The 22,631-nt window shown below is 36.5% G+C and overlaps 1 protein-coding gene across 1 annotated transcript in view; it reads left to right on the top strand.

Moving 5' to 3' along the window:
- Positions 1-22,631, top strand: part of VEGFC (vascular endothelial growth factor C) — a 109,074-nt gene that overhangs the window by 50,889 nt on the left and 35,554 nt on the right. The window contains exon 2 of the mRNA XM_043557921.1: positions 22,224-22,437. Coding sequence (XP_043413856.1) covers positions 22,224-22,437 — 214 coding nt within the window. The remainder of the gene's footprint in view (positions 1-22,223; positions 22,438-22,631) is intronic.

The raw sequence follows: 22,631 nt of genomic DNA, 5'->3' as shown, positions 1-22,631 counted from the left end.
AGTGGCAGAAAAAAAATAAACACATAGATCAGTGGAACGTGAGACAGAGCTCAGAAATAAACCAATGCCTACATGGTCAATTAATCTACAACAAAAGAAGCAACAATATACAATGGGGGAAACATGGTCTCTTCAACAAATGGTGTTGAGAAACTGGACAACTACATGCAAAAGAACAACAGTGGGCCATTTTTCTTACACCATACACATAAATAAGTTCTAAATAGATTATAGACTTAGATTTGAGACCTGAAATCATAAAACTCCCAGAAGAAAACATAGGCAATAATTTCTTTTGTATCAACCATAGAAACATTTTTCCAGATAATGTATCCTCTGGCAGGGGAAACAAAAGCAAAAACTAAACTACTGGTACTACACCAAAATAAAAAGTTTTTGCACAGCAAAAGGAACCATCAGTAAAATGATATAAAAGGCAACCTACTGTGTAAGGGTAGGCATACCTACTGTATGATATATGCAATAAGAGCTTAATACCCACAATATATAGAGAACTTCTACAACTCAATGCCAAAAAAATCAATAATCCATTTGAAAAAATGGGCAGAGGATCTGAATAGACATTTTTTTCAAAGAGGACATACACATGGCTAACAGACACATGAAAAGATGCTCAACATCACTGATCATCAGCGAAATACAAATCAAAACCACAATGAGCTATCACCTCACACCAGTCAGAATGGCTAAAATTATAAAGATAAGAAATAACAAGTGTTAGGGAGGATGTGGAGAAAAAGGAAACTTTGTGCACTGATGGTGGGAATGCAAGTTGGTACAGCCATGGTTGAAAACAGTACGAAGGTCCCTCAAATGATTAAAAATTGGACTACCATATGATCCAGTTATTCTATTACTGAGCATTTACCCAAATAAAATGAAAACAATTTGAAAAGATAAATGTACCCATATGTTTATTGCAGCATTATTTACAGTAATAGTCAAGATATGGAAGCCGTCCAAGTATCCATCAATAAATGAATGGATAAAGAGAAAGTGGTGTATTTAAGTATATGTATGTGTGTGTATACATATATACATATATGTATGTATACGTGTATACATATATATACGTACACACACACACACACACACACACAATGGAATATTACTCAGACATAAAAAAAAAAGAATGAGATCTTACCATTTGCAACAATGTGGATGGACCTAGAGAGTATAATGTTAAGTGAAGTAAGTCAGACAGACAAAGACAAGTACCGTATGATTTCACTCATACGTGGAATTTAAGAACTAAAACACAGAAATAAAGAAACAAAAGACCAAAAAGCATGCTGTTAAATACAGAGAACAAACTGATGGTTGCCAGAAGGCAGGTAGGTGTGGGGATAGGTCAAAGAGATAAAGGGCATTAAGAGTCCACTTATGGTGATAAGTAATGTAATGTACAGAACTGAATTGTTACGTTATACACCTAAAGCTAATATAACACTACATGTTAATTATACTTCAACAAAAAAAAATTTTAATTGACTGTTTTCAAATTAACATTTATTAAATTTCTCCCTGAATACAGTCATAAAAATTGTCACTGTCTTTAATTACTTCTCCTAAAATCATTATTCTAAAACCACACACACAGAAGTTGGGTGAACATTTCTCCACTGACATTGTATAAATGAAATCCTTCTTTGCAAATTGGTATATATTTTATAAATGAAATCCTTCTTTGCAAATGAGTAATAAATATGTATACCCATAAACACACATATCCATTCTGAACATTTTCTTTTCTGGTACTCTCACACACTTTTAGGTTTCTGTCACTTAACTTTTGCCAGTTTCACCGGTTTCTTATAGTCTACAAATTTCTTTCACACCATTTTCCTAAAAGCAATTAGTCAGTGCTGGCTTTACTAGGCTTTGGTAACCTATAAAAGTGGTTATTTTGAGTTAAAAACATAAACAATATGTTTGTTTTAGAAGCTATTTTGTATTTTTTTCTCTTATCAGTCTAAAGATGGGTTTTTTTAATGTTTATTTATTTTTGGGAGAGAGAAAGAGAGCACAAGTAGGGGAAAGGCAGAGAGAGGGAGACACAGAATCTGAAGCAGACTCCAGGCTCTGAGCTGTCAGTACAGAGCCCAACGTAAGGCTCGAACCCAAGAACCGTGAGATCATGACCTGAATTGAACTCAGAGACTTAACCAACTGAGCCATCCAGGTGCCCCTAAAGATGAGTTTTCCAACATAAAAATGTGATAATCTCTTCTGTGTATTGACCACTTGTATAATTTATTACAATAACTGTTGAATGTGTTTTTTAAATGTGTTTTTAATGATAAAATGTTTGCTACAATTACAGATAATGACAGAGCAGACCACCCTGTGGATCTACTTAAAGTAGATTTGACTATCTTATTCAAATTTTATTTATTGTACTTTGCACACTACAAAACGTAAAACAATAGAAAAGCTTTTTACACAGATGCTAAAATCAGTATCTTTTTAATAGGAAACTGAGACCCAGAGAATTCAGGTCACTGTTCCAAAGTTACTTAGCCATTAACTAGAAACAAAGCCCATATTTGACCCCAGATTACCACCTTCAACATAATATTGCTTCCAACTCACTCAGAATATAAGATCATACCATTTGCAAAGAAAAAGAAAAAGAAATCTCATAAGTCCTATGCATACCAAAAAATTTATTTCTAGATGAACATCTATATTTTTTAAATTCTTTTTATTGCTAAAAAAAATTGATAGTGTTAAGGTTGTGTTTCCCTTTTAAATTGGCCTTTTAGTTTTTATTGGTACAAATATTTAGATGAAAGATAAAATTGTATTTAGTCTTCAGTGTTTATATGTTTGCACTTTAGTTAGAATTGGGATCCATTCTTTGTAATAAAGTTTAATTATTATAAGTATCATAATAATATCCCTTATTAGCATTTAGTATCGTATTTTTTTTATTTCATCCTTTCTCACTGATATAGAGTGGTATCTCATCAAGTTTATAGTGAGCATTTCCCTAATAATAATGTGGAGCATTGTTTCATGTGCTATCTTTATCTATCTTTGGTGAAATATCTGATAATATCTTTTGCCCTTTTGGTTATTTTTTCATCATTGGGTTTTGAGAGTTCCTTTCTATTTTGGAAACAAGTCTTTATCAGATTTGTGCTCTGTGAATATCTTCTCTCAGTTTGTGGCTTGTGTGACTTTCCAGAAGCAGACATTCCAGTTTTCTTGAAATACAATTTGTATTTGTGTTTTATTTTACTTTATTTTAGGTTTCCTTCTCTTGGTATTAAATTTAAAAACACTTTGCTTCACCTAAGAGCACAAAGATTTTCTTCTATTTACATTTAGGTCTCTGAGAACTTTTTTTTTTTTTTTTTTTTTAATGTATGTGTTTTGTGTTTATTCTCTGTACTTCACCTCCTGGCTATCTGAGCAATGCTGAGGCATTCTACTTTCATAGATTCTCCAGAAAGATGAGGTGGTTTTGAAATCTATCCTCAAAAACTGGCGAGTCACATGTTTTTTGAGTGATGTTATTTGGCTCCCCTAAGAACCTACTCACAGTCCCTCAAACCAACCTAGACATCCCCCCCCCCCCCCCACCGCAAACTTAAGTTTATTCTTTTAACAAAGCAGCAAGAACTGGTTAGGGAAATTCCCATTCTCCTGGGTAATTCATCCTTCAACAAATCGACCCCTTTTTATTTTGTCTGGCTCTGCCCTGCACTCCACGGATGAAATCACCACCTTTGTTCTAGTCCTTCTGATGGTTCCAGCTGTCATCTTACAATGGATGCAGGCAAATGTAACTTTCGTTTTAAACCATTCCCTCCTTTCAGAAACTTTCTTCTACCTTAAATTTTATGACACCACCTCCTCCTGCCTCTCCTTTTGGTGTTTCACTGGTTCACTCTCTGGAATCTGAACAGTCGGGTCTTGGAGCTCCCAGCCTGGGTTCTCTGTGGCTCTGCTCACTCTGTATCCTTTTCAGAGGGACTCTCAGCCACACACGTGGCTTCATTTACCAACTAGACACACAGACAGCTGTCATATTTATATTCACAGGATAGGCTTCTTCTGATTGGTAGAGTCACTGTTCTAGTGCCAACTCAGAATTTGCACATGAATGTCTTAAATGCTTCTCACCTGGAATGTCCCAGGTGAATCATTATTTGCCCCCAGCCAAATCTGGTCCTCCCAGAGCATTCTTCTTTTCACCTTTTGGCACTCACTCCAGAATCTCTGTACTCACATGGACATTTCCCTCTCCCTCACTTTGCTAATATAAACCACGTATTCTACATTTTAGAACTCAGTAGCCCTCAAATCTGTTTTCCAATGTCCATGTCCACAAAAAGAATGGTTTTTCACACACAAGGAGAATTCAGCAAGTAATTGTTGAATAATGATGACTACAGTTGCCCCACATTAAAAGGGTGAATAATCAAGAGCCAAGATGTGGCTTCAGAATGGCTGAAGAAAAACTCAAGATGAAATTAATACATAAACATGGCCTTGAATAAGAGGTACCTTTTTGATGGATGAGAAAAGGAAAGAAGTAATTTGAAGAGGGGTTGCATTAAGAAGCAAATTACACATGGGCACGATGAGAATCATTTGGTACAGAATCATGTCGGGGAATGGGAGGGGGGGGAAGGTGTGTAGAAAGTTGGATATGAATTATGGAGGATTTTAAAACCCACTGACTGTTGTGTGATTCATAGGCTAAAATGTTGGGCTATACATTTCAACCAAATTCTTCAGTGACTGAAAATTTAACTTTTGATTAAGTGATACATTAGGAAAGTTAAAGGTAAAATAGTTTCATAGCTCTACTAATGAAAAAACTATTTCCTGCCACAGCCTCTCTTGTTCTTAATCCTGTTCTCCAGATACAGTCTCTTTCCTTTTAATGGTTGCTATTGGCCGTTACCTCCATATTTTGGCCCTCTCTCTTGATTTTTTGTATTTGTATTTCCTCTATTGGCTTGTTATTAAAGAATATAAGGATCTGGTCTGTATCCCTCCTTCTATCCCTTTTATACACCTGCCACTGATTATTCTCTGTATTAAATAAACACACTTCTTATCCATCTATCATCTTTTTTTAAGTGGTAGGGATTTTTTAATGTTTATTTTGAGAGTGAGAGAGAGAGAGAGAGAGAGAGCAAGCGAGCACAAATGGGGGAGGAGAGGAGAGAGAGGGAGACAGAGGATCTGACCAGATGCAGGGCTCAAACTCATAAACCCTGAGATTGTGACCTAAGCTGAAGTCAGACCCTTAAGGGGCTGAGCCACCCAGGCACCCCTTACCCATCCATCATCTTAAAGGAGCTACAGTACATCTAAATTGGGGGTTGAACATACATTGTTTACTTTTTCATGCACTGTACTATTCACTGTTGAGTAGTTTTTCTTCTTGTACAGTAATTATTTCATAGGTTGCTTGTCCCTGCCACAAATTTTCTCCAGATATTCTAAAATAATTATAAAAGTCTACTGAAAATTGCTAACAAAACATAGAAGTTAATTTACAAATTATATATTTTTCTCTCTTTCTCTTTTTTTTCTCTCCTGGAGGCTTCTCTCTGCCACTAATTTCAACTTGTACAGTTCTTTGCGCCTTTCCAGTATGCGACTGCTAATCTCCGGGGCCGTATGTCTTTCTCTTGGCTTCTTCCCTCACTTTGTTGAAGAATCTCATTTTTTAAAGTTTGTATTTAACTTCTACTTAGTTAGCATACAGTGTAATACTAGGTTCAGGTGTGCAGTGTACTGATTCCCCACTGCCAACACCCGGTGCTCCGCACAAGGGGAGATTGAGAAGAATCTCGTTTTTTAACAGCTTTATTGCAGAATAATTTGCATGCCATGAAATGTACTCACTGTAAGTAGACCATGATTTATAGACCTACAGCAGCCATCACGATCCAGTTTTCTATCTTTACTGCCCCCAAAAGCACCCTTGTGTTTAGTCAATCCCTGCTCCCACACCCAGGCTCAGCCACACAGACTTTGTGTCACCCAGGCTCAGACACATTGTCTTTTGTGTCTGGCTCTTTTCAGTTAGCATAATGTTTTTGAGGTGCATCAGTTTTGTAGTATGTATCCGTAGTCTATTCTTTTCAACTGAAAGTTGTCCCATTATATCACTATAACACATTTTTCTCATATTTAGCCAGGTGATGGGTTTGTAACGTTTTTTTCCCAGTTTGGGTGTATTATGCATCATGTGACAGTGAACAATTCACATACAGGTGTTTGTGTGGACACTCCACTAGCAGTGGAATTTCTGGGCCATATGATAAGTATTTGTTCAGTTCTTTAAGAAACTGTCAAACTAACTTCGTGCGTATTGTACATTCGTATGAACAATATATGGGTGGTCATTTCTGCACATCCTCACCAGTACTGGTATGTGATTCTTTTGGATTATAGCCATTCTTGTGGTTTGTGGTTTGATCTGCATAACTTACCTTAGTAACTAATGATGCTTACCATCGTTTCACATGCCTATTATCTATCTGAATATCTTTTTAGGAGAAACCTCTATTCACGTCTTTTGCCTCCCACCTTTTTAAACTTGGGTTGTCTTTTTTTATTTGGAAAATTTCTTACGTATATTCTGGATGCAAGTTCTTTATCAGCAACATGATGTTCAGACATTTTATCTCCATGTTTGGCTGTGTTCTGATGTTCTTAATGATATCTTTTGAAGAACAAAAGTTTCCATTTTGATAAAGTCCAGTCTACCATATTTTCTTTTATAAATTGTGTTTTTGATATCATATCCAAGGTACTGTGGCCTAATCCAGCTTTGCAAAGGTGAAACTACATTTTGTTCTAAACATTTTGCAGTTTTAACGCTTACCCTGAAGTACGTGATCTATTTTGTATTAACTTATGGGACTAGTGAGAAGGAAGTGGTTTTGTTTTCTGCTTTTGGGGGTTTGGGGGTTGTGGTTTTGCTCTGTTTTTGTATTGGCATATGATTAACAGATTGTCCTAGCACCGCCTAGACTACCCCTTCTGCGTTTATTTGCCTTGGCACTTTAGTCTAACATCTTTCGATCATCAGTACAGAGATTTTTTATTTGTTTCTGCACTCTCTATTCTAACTTATCAGTCGTTTCTTAAGCCAGTATCACACTATCTTGATTGCCCTACAGAGTTTGAGACCTGATCATAGGAGTCCTCCAACTTTGTTTTTCTTTTTCCAAATAAAATTAGTTATTCTGACTCTTTGCACACACTTTGAGGTCAGCTTGAAATTTCTACAAGAAATTCTGCTGGGATTGCATTAATGTACTGTAGATCGGCATGGGGAGGATTATCAATTAGTGATACTGAATGTTCCAATCTGTGAACATGGTAGGCCTCTTCCTTTATTTGGATTTTCTTTAATTTCTCTTAGCAAACACCACTGAGAGCATGAGAATACAAGTTTTGTATTGGAAGAAGATGTTAACAATACACATATTCAACAAAGGATTTGTATCCAGGGTCATTAAGAGCTCTTACAAATCAGTGACAAATAAGACAGCCAACAGAAATGAATAAAAAACTTTTAATTGGTACTTTTTAAAAGAGGATTACCTAATATCCAAATAATAGGAGAATGGTCAACATATTCATCGAGGTATGCTACACATTAAAACCACAACAAAATATTATCACAACCTCATGGAAACAGCTAAAATTAAACACCAAACACCGTTAGTCATTGGCAAACATATGGAACCAGGAATTCTGATATACAGCCTGTAGGAGTGTAAATTGGTAAGATTATTTTGGAAAATGGCCATTACTATAAGCTACGCATATGCATACCTCATGAACCGCCATTCCTGTTTCTATTTATAGACCCCCCATGCGTATTATGTTCATCACAAGACACGCTGAGGGTAGACTAGATTAATAACTTGCAGTGCAGACAATGAGAAAAGACACAGCAGGAAAACCAGCTGCTTCAAACAATGGAGATCAATGTCACAAACATAAGGGTGAGAAAAAGGACCTGACAGAAAATATTTTATGTTACTGGATACCATTTATGTAAAGTTGAAAAAGACAAACTATGTTGGTAGAAAACAGAAATGCCTAAAGGTAACAAAATGGCAATATTTGGAGGAGAATTGTCACTGAGGAGAATAAAGGAAGTTTCTGGAATGTGGTTGATGCTCTGTATCTTCATCTGGGTGTGATTACGCTTGTATGTTCAGTTGGTAAAAATCTATCAAAACTGTGTCATTTGTTCACTCTCCTGTGTGAATATTCTTCATTAAAGATTTTTTAAAGCATTATTAGTATTACTTCCAAGATTAAATAGCATTAACATAAATTGGCCTTTAAAATAGCAAAGAAAAAATTTACTGGAAAGGGATATTATAATAACCTATTACATTTTTTAATTTCAAAATTAAATGTATGAGATGTTCTTGAAATTAGTTTAGTCTTCAAAAAAATGAAAGCAATCAAAGGAATTATGAAATGTTTTGAATTTCCTTACCTAGAAAGACTGTGTCTGAACTGCTACATTCTCTTCTCTTTATGAAACAAAGGAATGGTGTTGAGAAATGCTTATGCAAAAAGAAAAATGAGATGTTACCCTGGATGATAAATAAATCTCACTAAGAATGTTACTAAGTCCACCTGCTGGTGGTGTTTTAGATCCATTCATTTACTCATTCTGATGTCTGTAGGGATTTTAAAAGGCAAAATTCATGCAAATTTTCAGCCTTCTGACATGTTCTTAAGAGGCTAATAAATGACAAAGCCCACTCTTACGCAGCTGCAGAGTTTACCAACAGCAGCACCAGTGAGTGTTGGCCTGGATTATCCTTTTCTTGTAGGGATCGTACATTGTAGAATGGTTGGTGGCGCTCTTGGCCTTCACTTAACTACTGCCAGGAGCATCACCCCATAGTTCTGAAAATGAAAATGTCTGCGGATGATGTTGCCAAATGACCCTACTGGTGGAGAGCCACTGTTCTACAATATGCATATATTGGAATGCTAGAGTCCTAAGTTTTAGTTCCTTGGAATTACGCTGTTGTCAGTAAAAACATTATCTTTGGCTTCATCCATCTGGTGATATCTTTGCCATCATATATATATGGACACAGGTTACAATTGACAGTTCTAAAATGGTTTTGTCATTCTACAAGGAAGGAAAACCAATTCCGTTTGTAAATAATTGGCAAGGAGTGGTTCTCAGTGTGTGTAGGTTTCTCAAGGTGTGTGTAGGAAAGTAGTGTATACAGAGTGATCATATCCAGTGTGTGGATTATGCAGATCTGACTGCCTACTTTGGCATTAAATTAGAAAGTTGTCTCAGCAGTAACAGGGGAAATGAAGATTTAAAATATTTTCTAAGAGTCTACTTAGATGATGAAACAAGTATTTGATTTTTTAATTTAACCCATGTATGTGATAAACTAAAGGAGTGACTTTTTAAATGCTTCCACACATACTTTTCTTACAGTGCAATATTGGTTTCAGGAGTAGAATTCAGTGATATCAGTTCCATACAACGCCAGGTGCTCATCATAAGCATCCTCCTTAGTACCCTTCACGCATCTATCCCGTCTCCCCCCACTTCCTCTGTCAATCCTCAGCTGGTTCTCTATCATTAAGAGTTTCTTATGGTTTGTTTCCCTCTCTTCTCTTTTTTCCCCCACTCCTCATATGTTCATCTGTTTTGTTTTTTAAATTCCACATGTGCGTGAAATCATATAGTATTTGTCTTTCTCTGATTGACTTATTTCACTTACGGTAACACATTCTAGCTCCATCCATGTTGTTGCAAATGGCAAGATTTCATTTTTTTGGTGGCTGAGTAATATTCCATCACATACGTATACCACGACTTCTTTATCCATTCATTAGTTGATGGACATTTTGGCTCTCTCCATAGTGTGGCTATTGTTGATACTGTTGCTGTAAACATCAGGGTGCATGTACCCCTTCAAATCTGTATTTTTGTATCCTTTGGGTAAATACCTAATGCAACTGCTAGATGGTGGGGTAGTTCTATTTTTAGTTTTTTGAGGAACCTCCATACTGTCCTCCAGAGTGGATGCATTAGTTTGCATTCTCATCAACAAGTGCAAGAAGGTTCCCCTTTCTCTGCATCCTTGCCAACACCTGTTATTTCCTGTGTTGTTAATTTTAGCCATTCTGACAGGTATGAGGTGTATCTCATTGTATGAGGTGGTATCTCATTGTAATTTTGATTTGTGTTTCTCTGCTGATGAGTGATGTTGAGTATATTTTCATGTGTCTGTTAGCCATCTGGATGTCTTCTTTGGAAAAGTATCTCTTCGTGTCTTCTGTCCATTTCTTAACTGGGTTGTTTGTTTTGGGGTATTGAGTTTGATAAGTTCTTTATAGATTTGGGATACCCTTTATCAGATATGCCATTTGCAAATATCTTCTCCCATTCTGTAGGCTGCCTTTTAGTTGATTATTTCCTTCACTGTGCAGAAGTTTTTTATCTTGATGAGGTCCCAGTAGTTCATGTTTGCTTTTGTTTCCTTTGTCTTCAGCGATGAGTCTAGTAAGAAGTTCTCTGGCCCGGATGCCTTTTCTTTTTTGAAAAAACAATTTATGCTATCAATAATAGATATAAAAAGATTCCATTTTTTATTATGGCTTTATTTTCAAAATTTGTAACAAAACATTTTCAGAGGATTAGGCAAAAAATTAAAACCTAAAACTCCCAATTAAAAACTTCCAATATTAAACTAAAATTTAAATGTCTGCTTCCAGGGTTACCTATCTGTGGCACATCAGGTTGGTGTAGACATGGATGATGGGTGACCTGTGGGGGAAAGAACCTGACTCTGACACCTTCACTGACACATTAGGTAAAATGATTTGCTAAGGTCATTTAAAACATTTACAAGTTTCTGTTCCTTAGAAGGATATCATTTGATTTTATATATTTATTTATGACTCTCTACTAAAGGGGGATTTTAAAAAAGAAATTTTACAACTATGTATTAGATGATTTTTCAAATCCAAAACCTTCTACATTCCAGCACCTTGCCCAGATTTTGCTTTAAAAAGGTATTTTCCATTAATCAAAATATATAATAAGACTTCCAAATTTGCCTAGCGTGGATAGTTATCTGAAGGAAACAGAACAACTCACAGTTCATGTGTCCTGCAACCGCCACTGTTAAGAAGGACTGAATAAGCAAGTTCCTTTGTTATATTAGGGGAAGAATGATTTCAACAACTACTTATTCTAATGATTGGATCTGACCTTATTTCGAAAGAAAGAAAGAAAGAAAGAAAGAAAGAAAGGGAGGGAGGGAGAGAGGGAGGGAGGGAGGGAGGGAGGGATGAAGGAAGGAAGGAAGGAAGGAAGGAAGGAAGGAAGGAAGGAAAGAAAGAAAGAAAGAAAGGCCAATGGTAATGTAGAGTTATTGATCTCGATAATTGCCTTAAAATAGATTGATCCTTACTGATAATTTGGTTTCTTAGGACAAAGGAATGATGCATGTGATGAATAATATGAAAAATACTTTCTTTTCAACTTTTTTAGTAAATTTCTTGTCTTAATAAACTGATAATTGACCAAATAATTTTCTTTTTACTTTGTTTTATGAAATTATGCATGAAAATGTACATTTTAAAAAATATATTACTTAAGCCAGACTTTTTTAAAGATAATACATTTAAAGAAAAAAACGTAAGTATCTCTTATTTTCCAGTTTGCATAGTAAGTTATCTCCTCTCCCCCCAAATATAAATATATTGGACAACTAAACAAATTGCCTATGACCATTTTAGCTACTTCATGAAAATACACTAGTGTGACCAAACCTATCTTTGATGGATGGACCCTTGCCCACTCTTTCAGTTCTGATTACGATTTGATAAGAGTATAGCCTTTTAAGCGAAAGAAAATTTTCCATAATTAAAATATGTCCATTCCCTCATGAATTTTCAGCTTCATAAATTAAATGAGTACCAAATTTATATATAGTGTAGCAATAATTTAAGATTGTTGTTTGAAGGGATTATTGACATTGGATTGGTAGGATTTTTTTTTTAACTTATTTCTACTCATTGACAAATGCCAGGCCATTACTGACAATCCTAGGTGACTTCCTACTTATCATTGACTCTCTGGGTTGTTACATTTTGGGGAAGGAAGGACAACCTCTGTGCCCTCGTGATTTCTCCCAAACAGACATCTGAACAAACCCCTAGTCAACACAGAGAAGCAAGAGGAAATCTAGATTTTGTAAGCCATATGTGTACAATGTAAAGTCAATTAGGGTCCACAGCCAATGCTACCTCAAGTGTTCACTTCATGTAATGATTATTTATAATGAAGTGGGTTTACAGATTGCAGGTGAACCCCCAAAGTTTGTTCTCATCGTGTCACTCCTGGAATCATCATTCTCCTGTTACATTAAGAAGGGAATGTGTTTTAGGTACGTGCCTTTGACACTGCACACTCAGCTTGACTTCCATAGCACCTCAATATCCTCCACTGATTGTCACATAGGTTGCTCTTTGAAAATGTATACATGCTGAACGTTAAATAAGAGTCATCACTAGAACCTCCTAATTGAGCCCTCCAGAACAGAATACAAAATCAGATTTATCTTTACATTACTTGAAGCTTTTTATTACAGTTGAATATCCGTTTTTAAGACACTTTCTATTTTAAGACATACCAAATTGCTTTGGAAAATAAAAGGAATATGTCAACCATTCAAGCAAATGACTTCAACATGCTGGAAAACACTGGTGAACATAAACACTCAAGAAAGCATTTAGATATAGCAATGCAGGCCTACCTTGAGAAACAAGAAAATTCTCAAATAAACAACCTAACCTTACACCTGACGGAGCCAGAACAAGAGGAACAAAGCTCAATGCTAGTAGGAGTGAAGTTTTAAAGATTAATGGAGAAGCAAAGGAAGAAAAGACAAAACAATAATAATCAGTGAAATTAAGAACTGATTCTTTGAAAAGATAAGCAAAATTGAAAATATTTAGCCAGATTCATCAAGAGAAAAAGAGAGGGGACTCAAATAAATAAAATCAGAATTGAATAAGGAGAAATAAGAACGAACTCCATGGAAATACAAAGAATTATAAGAGAATATTATGAAAAATTATTTATCAATAAACTGGACAACCAGGAAGAAATGGATACATTCCTAGAAATATGCATCTTCTAGAAATGAATAAGAAGTAGAAACTTTGATACAGATTGCTAGTAATGAAATTAAATTGGTAATCAAAAAGCTCCCAATAAATGAAAGTCCAGGACCAGATGGCTTCACAGATTAATGCTTCCAAATTTTGGAGAAGAGTTAACATTTGTTCTTCTCAAACTATTCCAAAACATATAAGGGGAAGGAAAGCTTCCAAATTTATTCTACAAGGTCAGTATTACCCTAATTATAAAGACACTCCAAAAACAAACAAATAAACAACAGAACTACAGGCCAATATCTCTGATGCAAAATTCCTCAACAAAATAGTAAACAAAATTCAACAACATATTAAAAGGATAATTCACCATGGTCAGGTATGATTTATTCCAGGGATACAAGGGTGGTTCAGTATTCATAAGTCAATCAATGTGATATGTCACATTAACAAGAGGAGAGGTTAAAACTTTATGATCATCTCAATAAATGTAGGAAAAGCCTATGGCAAAATACAGCATTCAATTCATGATAAAAATTCTCAACAAAATTGGTTTAGAGGGAACATACCTCAACATAACAAAGGCTGTATATATAAAACCCACAGCTAACATCATACTCAGTGGTGAAAAACTGAGAGCATTTCCTCTAAAATCAAAAACAAGACAAGAATGTCCACTCTCAATATTTTTATTCTACATAGTAATGGAAATCCTAGCCAACACAATCAGACAAGAAAAAGAAACAAAGCTATCCACATTGGTAAGGAAGAAATAATCACAATTTGCAGATGACATATTATATATAGAAAACCCTGAAGACTCCACCAAAAAACTACTAAAACTGATAAATGAATTCAGAAAAGTCACAGAATACAAAATTAATATACAAAAATGTGTTTCATTTCTATACACTAGTAACAAAATAGCAGAAAGAGAAATTAAGAAAATAATCCCATTTAAAATGGCACCAAAAAGAATAAGATACCTAGGTATGAATGTAACCAAGGAGGAGAGAGACCTATCTATATTCTGACAACTACAATATCAATGAAAGAAATTGAAGATGACACAAACAAATGGAAAGACATTCCATATTCATTGGTTGGAAGAATTAATATTGTTAAAATGTTTATACTACCCAGAAATCTACATGTTCAGTTCAATTTCTATCAAAACACCAATAGCATTTTTCACAGAACTATGACAAATAAATTTGTCCTAAAAATTGTGTGGAACCACAAAAGAATTCAAATAGCTAAAGCAATCTTGAGAAATAACAAACCTGGATGGAGGTATCACAATCCCAGGCTTCAAGATGTACCACAGAGCTATAGTAACCTAATCAAAACAGTGCGGTACTGGCACAAAAATAGACCCATAGACCAATGGAACAGAATAGAGAATCCAGAAATAAACCCACAGTTATATGGTCAATTCATTTATGACAAAGTAGGCAAAAATATGCAATGGAGAAAAAGTCTCTTCAAAAAGTGTTGTTGGGAAAACTGAAGAACTACCTGCAAAAGAATGAAATCGGACCCCTTTCTTATGCCATATACAAAAACAAATTCAAAATGGATTAGAGATTTAAGCGTTAAGACCTAAAACCATCAAACTCCAAAAAGAAAACCTAGGCAGTAATCTCTTGGACGTCAGCCATAGCAACATATTTATGGATACGTCTCCTCAGGCAAGAGAAACAAAAGCAAAAAGGGAACTATTGGAACTACACCAAAATAAAGATTTTGCACAGCAAAAGAAATCATCAACAAAATGAAAATGCAACTTTCTGAGTGGGAGAAGATAGTTGCAAATGATATATTTGATAAGGGATTAATATCCAATATCTATAAACACCTTATACAACTCAACACCATAAAAAATCAAACAATCCGATTAATAAAATGGAAAGAGGACCTGAATAGACATTTTTCTAAAGACATACAAATGGCCAACAGACACATGAAAAGGTGCTCGACATCACTAGTCATCAAAGAAATGCAATTAAAACCACAATGACATACTACCTGTACCAGTCAGGATTGCTAGTATCAAAAAGACAAATAACAACTGTTGGTGAGGATGTGGAGAAACAGGAACGCTCGTGGGCTGTTGGTGGGAATGTAAATGGGTACAACCACTGTGGAAAACAGTACGGAGGTTCCTCAAATAATGAGAAATGCCATACGATCCAGTAATTCTAGGACTTTACCCAAGAATATAAAAACACTAATTTCAAAAGATACATGTATTCCTGTGTTTATTACAGCATTATTTACAACAGCCAAGAGGGGCACCTGGGTGGCTCAGCTGGTTAAGTGTCCAGCTTTGGCCCAAGTCATGATCTCACAGTTTGTGGGTTTGAGTCCTGCGTCGGACTCTGTGCTGATAGCTCAGAGCCTGGAGCCTGCTTCAGATTCTGTATCTCCCTCTCTCTCTGCCCCACCCTCTCTTATGCCCTATCTCTGTGTCTCTCTCAGAAATAAGTAAGCATTTTTAAAAAATATTACAATAGCCAAGATAAGGAAGTAACCCAAGTGTCCATCAAAAGATGAGTGGATAAAGATGTGATGTGTGGAGGTACACACACTTAACGGAGTATTCCTTGGCCATAAAAAAGAATGAGAACTTTCCATTTGCAATAACATGGATGGACCGAGAGGGTATTATGCTGAGTGCAGTAAGTCAGACAGAGAAAGACAAATACCATATGATTTCACTTATATGGAAATGTGGGACCTAAAAAACAAAACAAGCACTCTTAAATACAGAGAACAAACTGGTAGTTGCCAGAGGGGAGGTGGGTGTGGGGATGGTTGAAACAGATGAAGATTATTAAGGGATACAAACTTTCAGTTATAAAATAAATAAGTCATGGAGATTGAAACAACACATGGGAATATAGTCAGTAATACTGCGATAATATTATCTGGTGACAGATGGTGACTACACTTACTGTGGTGACCAATGAGTAATGGAAAGAACTGGTGAATCACTATGTTGCACTCCTGAAACTAATATAACATTGTATGTTAATTATATTGCAATTTTTAAAAAAAGCTTTTTTTAGTTTTTAAAAAATATTTATTTTGAGAGAGAGAGTACAAGCAGGGTAGGGGCAGAGAGAGAGGGAGAGAGAGAATCCCAAGCAGGCTCCGCAATGCCAACACAGAGCCAGGGGCTCAATCCTACGAACAAAGAGATCATGACCTGAGCCCATATCAAGAGTCGGACGCTTAACCAACTGAGCCACCCAGGCTCCTCCCCACCCCCCACCCAAAAAAACAAAGCTTTGAGGGGAGCCTGGGTGGCTCAGTTGGTTAAGCATCTGACTTCAGTTCAGGTCATGATCTCGGCTTGTGAGTTTGAGCCCCACGTTGGGCTCAGTGTTGACAGCTCAGAGCCTGGAGCCTGCTTCAGATTCTGCCTCCCTATCTCTCTGCTCCTCCCCTGTTCACTCTCTCCCTCTCTCAAAAATTAAGAAACATTTAAAGGAAGGAAGGAAGGAAGGAAGGAAGGAAGGAAGGAAGGAAGGAAGGAAGGAAAGAAAGAAAGAAAGAAAGAAAGAAAGAAAGAAAGAAAGAAAGAAAGAAAGAAAGAAAGAAAGAAAGAAAGAAAGGAAGAAAGAAAGAGAAAGAAAGAAAAAGAAAGAAAGAAAGAAAAAGAAAGAAAGAAAGCTTTGAGAAAGAACTTGACTTTCACTTGACTTCTACTTGAAAGATTTGAATGAGTCCCAGGTTCAGAACTCATTCTAGGTTACTGGGCCCCCTTCTAATTCATTGAAAGTAGAATATGAAGATACCATGGTGAGCTGGTATTATCTAATCTTAATATTTGGGTCTTCTCTGGATTCACTCAATAGCCCTGTCACTTAGCTGACGATGCTGAATTCCTAGGTTGCTGCTTATTTAGAACAAAAATGGAGAAGACAGAGGAAAAGAAATATCGTCCCAGAACTGGTACAATACTGAGAGTTATAGTCCAAAACTAAGTAAAAATTTCAATTTATCTAAAAAACAATTTCTGTACTGTTTCATCTCTAATGATGTTGTAATGACAAGTAATTCCACCCTTAACTGTAAGATTTGATACTTCTATATCAAATGTCTGTTTGGATCATCATAAAAATTCTGTGAAGAAGGTATCATCATTCCCATTTTACAGAGCAAAGTGAGACTCAAATGAAATCTAATGACACTCCATTAAGTAAGGTCTTTAGCCAGGATGGAAATCTGGATAGCTTCTTTTTCTTACACAGATACAATGACTGAAGTCTAATGGGAATAAGTCAATTAATTGCTCAGTATCAAGCTATTTTTATACCATTTTGTCTGTCATAGCTTCTGCTTTGGGCAGTGGTTGCTATACATTAAGTAATATTTGAAGGGCACGCTCTGTGGAGACAAAAGAGTGAAGCCAATGAAGGCTGAACTAACTGCTGATACTGTGCCCTGCCAGTACACTTAAAGATGATTATTTTTATTTTCTTTATTATTGTTATTATTATTTAAAAATATTAAGTTTACTTATTTATTCTGAAAGAGAGAGAAAGCACAAGTGGGGGAGAAGCAGAGAGAAAGGGAGAGAAAAAGAATCCCAAGTAGGCTGTGAACTGTTAGAGCAGAGCCCAACACGGGGCTCAAACCCACCAACAGCAAGATCATGACCTGAGTCAAAGTCAGATGCTTAACTGACTGAGCTGCCCAGAAGCTCCTATTATTTTTTTTTTTTAAGAGAGAGAGTACAAGCAGGGGAGGGCAGAGAGGGAGGGAGACCATCCTAAGCAGGCTCCATGGCGGCTGACCCAGGGCACCATATCTCATGACCATGGGATCATGACCTGAGCCAAAATCAAGAGTCAGACGCTTAACCGACTGAACCACCCAGATGCCCCAAGATGATTACTTTTTTTTTAATTTTTTTTAATGTTTATTTATTTCTGAGACAGAGAGAGACAGAACATGAGTAGGGGAGGGGCAGAGAGAGAGGGAGACACAGAATCAGAAGCAGGCTCCAGGCTCTGAGCTGTCAGCACCGAGCCCGACGCGGGGCTCGAACTCACCGCGAGATCATGACGGGCTGAAGTCGGACGCTTAACCGACTGAGCCACCCAGGCGCCCCAAGATGATTACTTTTAAATTTTCATTCTGCTAGTAAAAGTTATATATGTACATTTTTTAAAATTTAAAGTACGTAAATATATGAAGAAGGACATAATACCTTACATCCTGTAATTTGGAGAGGATATGTATAGATAGATGGAAAGATAGATCTATTTTTGCTGCATTTTTTACTCTTGTCTATAAACACACACATATGCATACTATCTCTACATAAATTTGGTTTTGTAAAAAAGACTGTACTACAGGTATAAACAATGTGTGTACTGTGCTTAAACTGTATACTGTACTTCTTCATAAAGTATTTATGAACCTCTTTACATGTCTGTTATGTATCATTTTATAATGTCATTTTATTACATTTCTGTGCTAATTTCTGTTTGTGCTATATGTTATTTAATATATCCTTTTATTATTATCTGTATAGATTATTTTTCACATTCATAATGATAGACAGCCCCATGATGAAGTTGTACATACATCTGGCATAATTATATTCTCACTTCTGCCGGTCGGAAATTTTAATTCCAAAGTGAATGTGCCGTATAAAATGAAGCTATTTTTTAAATCCTTTCAATTTGAAATAACACATTTGCCTTAAATAGCTGTACAAATTTATACTCCCACCAGGATTGAAAAAAACCATAGCTTCCTTCTTTTTACCATCACCAAAAACATATTGATATGTTCTTAGTGAATATTCCATTTAAGATCTTTGCCCATTTTTCTACTGAAGTACCTGTTTGCTTTTTTGTCATTAACTGTTCATGCGGTATTTTAAGAATACTAGTCCTCCATCTGTCCTGTATATTGCAAATAGTTTTTCTACTTTATTGTCTTTTATTTAGTTTACAGTATTTGCTACCATACAGATAGTTTACATTTTATTTTTATATTCACCTTCAGAAAGGCCTTTTTGCAGCCTAAGAGCTTAAATATAACTTTCATTTTCTAGTCCTTTGTTGTGGTTCGGTTTTAGGTTCTTTTCTCAAATTTTTTTATATTGCATTTTTTCTATTTGGAATGCTATGCTTATATTTTTCTCCTATTTGTCTATTGAGTGACAGTGTTTTCTGTCATAGATACAAGTATTGTTATTTTCCCTTCTTTTTATTTATTTCGAGAGTGAAAGAAAGCGCAGGCAGGGGAGAGGCAGAGAGAGAGAGAGAGAGGAGAGTGACAATCCCAAGCAGGCTCCACACTGCCAGTGCAGAGCCTGACACGGGGCTCGAACTCCCAAACCAGGAGATCATGACCTGAGCTGAAATCAGGAATCGGACGCTTAACTGAATGAGCCACCCAGGCACCCCTGTTATTTTCCCTTCTTAATTTGAAGTACAAATTAAAACTCAAAATAATAACTTAAAACTTAATTGGAAGTCCCTCCTTGCTACTACCTTTTATCTTAGTGGCCTGGGGTGCACATTTCATTGTGGCGTGTAACACTGGAGTGTGGTCCCACAGCCCTTCCTGGCAGAGTGCACACTCATGCCTGTGCCTGTGAGATTCATGTGATCAGCTAAGGTCCCATCCTGACTTTATTTCTGGCTGAATTATGGAGAAAAGAATCCCGGGGACCCACCAGTCACACAGACCCGTGCTGCTTCTGTTGGTTCAAGGGCTATTCAAGCAAGCAGAGGCAGCCAGAAACCCATCCATAGCGTTTCACTTCCGGTAGCAATGACCAAACATTGGCCCATGTACTTCTGCAAACTTTCCTTCCAGTTGCAATCCTTTTCCATTACGACACATTTTGAGTCTTGAATGTCGTGTCATGTGTGAGATTTTCTTGAGACAAATATTAAGAGTTGAGAGACTGTGTGAGGATATGTGGTCACTTTCGCCTAAGCTGGGATCTGTCCATCCCCACCCGCCATGTTGCCAATGGAATTACTCTGGGTATAGCTGCCTGGCATGTCAGGAATCACCCTATATATTCCAGAAGGTAATGGATTAATATCAGTATTTTTAAAACAAAGACCTAAAGACATTAAGTGATATGTCCCAATTACACAATTAATGAAGAAAGGGAAAATCCTGAAATTAATAGCCAATTTTATTATCTAAAAGAAAGGAACACATTTCATAATCTACTGCCTATGAGGCTCTATAATGATAAAAGGAAATCATGTTAGATGCTGTTTCTCAAAACACAGTACAAATAGCACCTACATCAGAATAACTTTGATTATTCAAAGTAATGGTGAAAAGACTTTCAATTAAATAGTATTTTGATTTTTCAAAGCAAATATTTCAATTTTGTACATCAAAAATTAGAAAGGAGAAACCTGTAACCTGCTAGAATGTGGAGTGTTGACCTCCATCTGAGACAGGCGGGGCAGTTCCTGCATTGAACAGCTCTCCGGCTGACCCCTGTGCACGCCCCACTTGAAGAACCAATGTCTGAAGTGTTTACTTCCATATTTAGACCTCCATATTTATGAAAGCATAAACTAAACTTCTGATGTTGTAGTTCACTTTGTATACAAAGTTAAATAATGTCCCATTTTCCCCAAATTTCAAAGTATGATTTAGAAAACTGTTGTTTTTCATAGCTATGGTAACTACCTGAATATAATTGTTTTCAGTTTATTTATTTATTTTGTGAGAGAGAGGGATTGTGTGTGCGAGAGAGAGGGGGGCGGAGAGAGAAGCCCAAGCAGGCCCCACATCACCAGCACAGATCCCAGTGCAGGGCTCAAACCCACAAACTGTGAGATTATGACCTGAGCCCAAATCGGACACTTAACCAGCTGAGCCACTCAGATGCCCCAGTAACTACCTGAATATAACTTGGAATGTTCGACTTAATTGGATACACTAATATAGACAATCACGTATAAGCAGAATTCACCTTCTCTGGATCGTTTCATGTCTTTTTCATAGCAAAATAAATCTTCAGTGTCAACATTTTTGGGAATACTTGGAGGTTCTACCAAAATACGTACCTAAATGTGATACTTCTGTTGAAATCACTTTCTTCATGGGATTATTTATTCTAAAGTAACTTCTGTAAAATTAGATTCCTAATCCCAAGCATCCTGCTTAATTATATTATATTGATGCTGGTAATTAAAAGTGAAGCAAAGGATTACAGCGGACTACGGTTTATATGTGCTGAAGGCTAATACGAGCTTGAATAAATTTTCTAACTTAAAATTTGCCAATTAGGTAAAACTGTATATCGAACAGGCTACTTTAGAAATTGTTTTTAAAATTATGTGCCACAAAATTTTTGTCTTAAGACCCAAATATATATTTTCCAAATTTGGTTGTGGTACTTAATTTCATTTTTAATTGTGGTATTGATTCAAATTAAAATATGAGTATAATTTTACCAAGAAAAGTTAAAACTCGGGGATAACTGATAATATATTTTTTAAATTTTTTAAATTTATTTTGAGAGAGTGAGGAGGGGGGAGGGGAAGCGGGGAGAGAGAGAATCCAAAGCAGCCTCTGTGCTGTAAGCGCAGAGCCCAACATGAGGCTGGATCCCACGAACCGTGAGATCGTGACCTGAGCTGAAACCAAGAGTCAGACACTTAAGTGACTGAGCCACCCAGGCGCCCTGATTTTTTTAAATTTTTTTAAATGTTTATTTATCTTTGAGAGAGAGAGAGAGTGTGAGCAGGGGCAGGTCAGTAACAGAGACAGAGGGAGAGACAGAACTCGAAGTGGGCTCCAGGCTCTGAGCTGTCAGCACAGAGCCCGACGCGGGGCTCGAACTCACAAACTGTGAGATCATGACCTGAGCTGAAGTCGGACGCTTAACCAACTGAGCCACCCAGGCGCCCCAGGCACCCCAATTTTTAATAAGGATCTGGCATACGTAACATTAAACCTACAGGTTTTTTGCGTGCATTATTTCCAAATCCCCTAATCTGAGAAATGACCGATCTTGCGTGTTTCTTTGATAGGCATATGCCGGCAAAGAGCTGGAGGAGCAACTGCGGTCCGTGTCCAGTGTCGATGAACTCATGACCGTACTCTACCCAGAATATTGGAAAATGTACAAGTGTCAGTTAAGGAAAGGCGGCTGGCAACATAATAAAGAACAGCCCAACATCAATGCAAGAACAGAAGACACTGTAAAATTTGCTGCAGCACATTATAATGCGGAGATCTTGAAAAGTAAGCATGGGAAGAAAAATATTTGATAAGCTTCAGTCAGCCCAGTGAAAGCTGCTAGTCTGTTTTCTTTCTTTTTAATTTCAGTGTTTGTACCACTAAAGCCCTTTAGGGCTGAAAGCAGACAACAGAAGTAAAGGTTTTCAAAATATAGCATTTTATGACTTCACCGTGAGTGGTTAAGAGGATTTCTAGAA

Source organism: Prionailurus bengalensis, chromosome B1 (assembly GCF_016509475.1).
Source record: "Prionailurus bengalensis isolate Pbe53 chromosome B1, Fcat_Pben_1.1_paternal_pri, whole genome shotgun sequence".
Lineage (NCBI taxonomy): Eukaryota > Metazoa > Chordata > Mammalia > Carnivora > Felidae > Prionailurus > Prionailurus bengalensis.
The sequence above is the reverse complement of the archived record's forward strand: the minus strand, read 5'-3'. Positions and strand labels throughout refer to the sequence as shown.